Genomic DNA, 5,929 nt, shown 5'->3' on the forward strand with positions numbered 1-5,929 from the left:
TGAGCGTTAGGATAGGAGGCAAAGGCAACTGGCAAATGTTTAAACATTCGTTTCTAAGTGAATATTGATTATTTTATAATCTTGAAATCCATTTATTAAAAGGATCTCTAACAGATTTCACACTTCTTCAAATCAGTGTCAACTTCACCTTTACCCTCCTTTCCTATTACATGTGTTATTCGATTCAAACTTCGCGCCTGTAAAGCTTATGACATACACCGCTACGTGACATGAGCGGGGACCGCAACAGAGGTCTTTCCCTTACGCCACTTTTTTCCCTACTGGAAGCCGAGTTTGCTCGTGGGTGTACACAGGCCGTGGGCAGATCCATAGTATTCAATAGTAATCCGTGTGGTTGAGTGAGGATTTATGTTGTTGTTCAATATATTTAAATATTCATTGATTCTTTATGTAAAAAATGATATTAAGTCGTATCAAACGCTACTTCGTACAAATTAATTTATTTAGCATTCTGATTTTTGAGGATCTAGTAGTGTGTGAAAAATTAAATGCTCAAATTTCACTAACAACAGAAGGAGAAGGATTTCATAGGTTAGATAATAGGGTATATAAGAAGGGATTCTCAATTATCCGATTCATGCATTCATTAACAAAAATACTTAGCAGAAATTTGTAATAATGTGTTTTTACTATTGTTATACTTATTAAATGTAATTATTGAATATTGACTAGCAGTATAAATAAATGGTTATTAATTCTGATTACAATATATCAGAGGTGGGTAAATACGCGATTATTTTATTTTATATGTGACACGTGTCTTAAATGTCTTAAATGTCGTATATCTGGAATGAAAATATCTCTGTAATGTGTTTCTAACCTATAAAACGTTTTTTCGTGTAGGTTATAAAGCAGTGTCAATTTATTAATAATTATAATTTTGATTAAAAACAATTAAATTAAATTCGGTTACATTGATGAAAGCTGAACTGTACTTTGTCGAACTATAAATTATTGACTTTTTCATATCTTCTGGTAGTATTCAACGAGTGGAATCTAAAAATGCAAGTTTTAAGTTTAGGAATCTACCAGTTCAAAAGTTATGCATATGTAAAACCAAGTATTTTTAGTGTACTTTACAGGTATAGTTTAACGCCATATTGGTTTTACATATGCATAACTTTGGAACTGGTGGTGATTCCTAAACTTAAAACTTTCATTTTTAGATTCCACTCGTTGATTAGTACCAGAAGATATAAAAAAAAGTCAGTAATTTTTGGTCCGGTAAAATAAAGTTTAACCTTTTGATGTAATATCCCTCTTAGCAAAAAACAGATTGACGAGGTGCTAACAACTGTCCGCGCTCACCGTGAGTGTGACTCTGCGGAACCGAGGCATTTACACTTATCGAGACATTACTGTATAATGTTGAGTATGACTCTTGTTGACGATTTGAAAATCGATTCAACAACGAAGAATATTATTCGTTTTCTTTGAGTCGAAGTGAAATGCCACGTTGCTGGCATTAATATTTAACTTTTACAGTAAAAATACAGTTGCGATAAGTACAGAATTCCTTTCGTTTCTGGGAAACTATCGCCAACAATGTATGTAATCTTGAAATCTGCAGACGTCAAGAAAATTATAAGGCAAGGGGTTACTTCCGATATATTCTTATTAATCTGATCACAAACATTTTAATTTACTTGATTGAAAAATTTTCATTTTTTTTTATTAGAGATTTTTATGTGGTTCTAATCTCTTCACAGCTGTATTTCCAATACCATGGTTGCACACTGTGCAAAACGTTACATTTTCGCCTTTGTCATTCTTTCTCCTAATGAATCCCAAAGGTTCATATTGATTATGTTTTTTTCAACCACCCGTTTTTTTGGCAATCACAAATAATTTACCTATATAATAAAAGTTAATTTGAGGTTATATTTCGTGTTTAATATTACATTTTTAACATTACGTACAAAAAGGAGGTTGTATTTGTTTTACTTATTTTTAAAAAGATTTTCTATTTTCATTGTTTAAACGTTGAAATAATTAATATTTCTATTTACGACATTTGCGTCAAATGACACGTATAAAGTGGACTCAAAAACGACATATGTATGTATTATTATTATACGTACATGTACGACATGGTGCAAAATACGTACTCACCTCTGGAATATGTACAATGCTCTGAACAGTTTATATTAAAATTATTCATGTAAATTATAGTATTTTCATTACTTTGACATCTTTTTAGTATTTTATATTTTAATATGTTGTAAAACACTCAATGATACAAAATTATCTATTAAGTAATTGATTAGTTTCAGTACTATATAAAATTTATATATAGGCAGTATTTTCTGATTACAGACAATAGTTTGTTATTGAAAAAATAATGTGTTCAAACAATAGACCTTTTCATAATGGTATATATTCTTTATTTACATATTTGTACACCTTATGAAAAATTTATTTGTAGATCCTTGATATATCATATAAACTTTGATGCTTCAATCAGTGACTGTTACATTGCATTACATTTACAATTACCATCTGCCTTGTATGTTAGTGTTGCTGAATTAAGTGATATAAGAAGATTAGGAATTGTAAGTAACTTATCATTTTAATGGATTTTAAGTTCTGCATTCAAATATTTGGTAAATACTTAGAAAGCTGTCAACATCTTGGATTTCAATAATTTTTTAATATGTTGTAGGAATCAACATTTTGAACAACTTTTTCCTTTGCATGTTATTACTGCTTGGCTTTAATTTTCAAGATATTCACAAAAAAACTATTGGTACCACTACTTGTGCAGTGGGATGTTAGGTGCGTGATTAACACTAGGTGGTGACTTGGTTAACGCATCTGTTCATTGCATTTCGTTTTTACTTACTGCTAGCACGAATACACAGGCAAACGTTTCTTGTTAATAACTTTTTAACTAATAACGACCAATGGGTAAAACCTTCTGAAAGTTACTAAGGTGGGTGATAGAGATGGCGTAAACTGCTACTTGTGAATCACTCGTGATTCGATCACGTTCGTTCCCAATCACGGTGATTTTTCACAGTGATTCGTGATTTCTCGTGATCGTTTCTGATTGGTGGGAGAAACCTAACAGATTTTTACATGCGACACATAATCTGTATATTTTATATTAACGACATTATAACAAAAATTCGAGTTATATCGTACAAAGTGAAGGAATAATTCGAAACAATGAAGAATAATGAATAAATTAATGATTATAAATTATAATCTAGATGTTACCTAGCAAATCATTCTTTTAGAATTTCTTGTTTTTTCTACTGATTTTTACAAACACAAATAGTAATGTAATTCATCGGAAAATCATATTGAATACGTTTTTCTGTTTAAACATCAAGGACTTACGATCGCAGTGAGCAAATTCACGGAAGATAAAAAAATCGCAATCACGGTCGTAAATGAAGTTAAATCACGACCGTGATCGTGATTCGGCGATCACTGTGATAAATCAACGTTAGTGATTTTGCACGACATCTCTAGTGGGTGACCTTAACAACACATGACATGGTCTAGGTCTTTGTTAAATATCTTGGAAACTCAAGCTACACAGCAATAACATGCAAAAGAAAAAGTTGTTCAAAATGTTGATTTCTAAAACATATTCAAAAATCATCGAAATCCAAGATGCCTGTAACTTTCTAAATAATAACCACACATTTTTTTGAATGATGCTGATTAAAGTATAAAGTTTTGATTCTTTCAATGTAAATAGCAATATTTATTACATTTTAGAATATCATCTGTTCCATAGGGGAATCTAATATTGAGCTATTTATGGAGAAAGCAGAACTCCAAAATGTAACTATTTGTTCTCCTTTGTGTACTACAGAGTCTGTTTTCAAATTTCCTATTCACCAGCGTTATCAGTATGCTAATGAAACTAGTAGATATATGAGTATCAATATACCAAAACCAAATATACTTTTGGGTTGTACAAAAAGAATTAAGGAATATAGGACTTCTATAATTGACGTATGTTCTCCCTGTGTAAACTTTGTTAATAAATGGAGAGAGATTCCATATACCATGGTAAATAATAAATCCTGTTGTATAGAAATTTTTTTTATAGGTCTTATTTGATAGATTGTATTCTTTAGACATTTTTTTTCAGGATACAGAAAATGTTGTATGGATGGTACCAATTGGTAACTTATCTGTATTAACCATAGTAACCTCTACCACATTACTGTTAACAGTTTTGTGTACAATGTTTCTTATGCAAACAATCTGTAAACATGTGCTTATAACACATAAGAAGGAAGAATAGTTAGTCAGTTAGTCAGTTAGTTTATTAATTAGTTAAAAAAGTTGCAGCTTCTAGGTCAAGGAACCGACTTGGTTTATAAATACAAGTAACCTTAACACTAAACGTACCGAACCCTTCAGAGAGATAGGAATTAAAATGGCACAATATGTCATTTGACCGGTCGTGGTAGGTTTAGTGTTAATTATCACTCATTCTCCCACTCTTAATTATATTTACACTTTTACACCTTCTCCTTATTCTTTATTTTACTTAATTTATTCTCTACTACCCTTAACCATTTTACTAGCTTCTTTTTTCACTTCCTCTTAACATTTCTTCACTTGTGCAGTTTCTTCTTTATAATTCATAACAATCAAGGAGGATGAATAGTATACCTGAAGTGTAATCAATGCCATCATTAATGGAGACATTAGAAAACTAACAATTAAATTACAAATGATTATGCAAATTCACGTTTTTATGTACAAATTTATAATAAAGAAAATAAAATAAAAATTAATTTTGCCTATTCAAAATTTTATTATGTTAAACGTCTGTTTTTATGTTATGTAGGTTGCATATCTGGCATATAATATTCTATAGTGTCGAAGCGTTTCAAATAACTCGCACGTTATTAACTCGGCCATGATGCTGGTCGATCCATCCAGGCGTTTGTTTATCTTTTCATCGTACAGGTGCGCTTCTTTCTGCCTCGTATATTCTTATTGTTCGAAAAATTCAATATGATGGATATTAAATACTCTCGCAAAACACAAATATATAATAATGTGGGAAAATGGCACTTGCCTGAAATAGTTATCAAATCCTTTGTAGTTATTTCAAACTTTAAGCATTACCAGAACAACTGTTGCAGCTTTTGATGTAATTTTATTGAAAACAAAATTAAGTTTGAAATTCATCAATTAATTTCTTCTTCAGTAAATAATGTTACACGTTACAAAACATGTATTTCCGTCCTATTGTTACATTCGTGTTACACTTAGTTAACATCCATAATTTCTTTATTCCATTAAAAAATTCGAGTAAGCTATTTTCACATTATTAAATTCTGAGAAAAAAACTAGAAATGGTTTGTAGAAAAAGCAATACACATACATTAGTAAAAATTAGTCTATTGTAAACAGTACATCTTAAAAACAATTCAGTATTTCTTTTTGGTTAACAAATAAAGATTAACGAATCATAAGCGGTGCCCAGGACATCCTTTTTGAAAACGTTTTGCGGTAACCATTGTAGCTCGGACAGAATCATATCAAATCAATACCTTGACAAATTTTAGACAGTATTTGAAAACTTATTTTCAGACAAAATTAGGCCGATACAAATTTGAAACCGAACTAAAGATTCGTGTATCAATAATACTGGTATATACAAGTCTTCGTATTCACTAATGCACGACACAAAGGATCTCTCAAAAGAGATTATCGACTGTTCCGTAGCTGTTGCAGTCATACATGCTTCGAGTGCTACTTCGAGAAATGTAGTTGCCTATACATGCCTATAATTTTGTTAATTTTCCTCGGATTACCTTGAAGTTTTCAAAGAATACTTTCAAGATGTCGTACTTCAAGAAAATACCAAAATCTAAAAATCTAAATATTTTTGGAAAACTTCTAGGCAGGCGTTCCTTCTTAATATCATGGT

The 5,929-nt window shown here is 30.7% G+C and overlaps 1 protein-coding gene across 1 annotated transcript; it reads left to right on the forward strand.

The window, feature by feature from the left end:
• The first annotated feature begins 418 nt into the window (after positions 1 to 418).
• Positions 419 to 4,285, forward strand: LOC107187088 (phosphatidylinositol-glycan biosynthesis class X protein-like). The gene is given in 4 exon segments (XM_015575093.1): positions 419 to 552; positions 2,447 to 2,577; positions 3,731 to 4,047; positions 4,130 to 4,285. Coding segments are annotated over 4 exon segments (738 nt in total).
• Positions 4,286 to 5,929: the final 1,644 nt, after the last annotated feature.

The sequence above is a fragment of the Dufourea novaeangliae genome, unplaced genomic scaffold (genome assembly GCF_001272555.1).
Source record: "Dufourea novaeangliae isolate 0120121106 unplaced genomic scaffold, ASM127255v1 scaffold105, whole genome shotgun sequence".
Taxonomy (NCBI): domain Eukaryota; kingdom Metazoa; phylum Arthropoda; class Insecta; order Hymenoptera; family Halictidae; genus Dufourea; species Dufourea novaeangliae.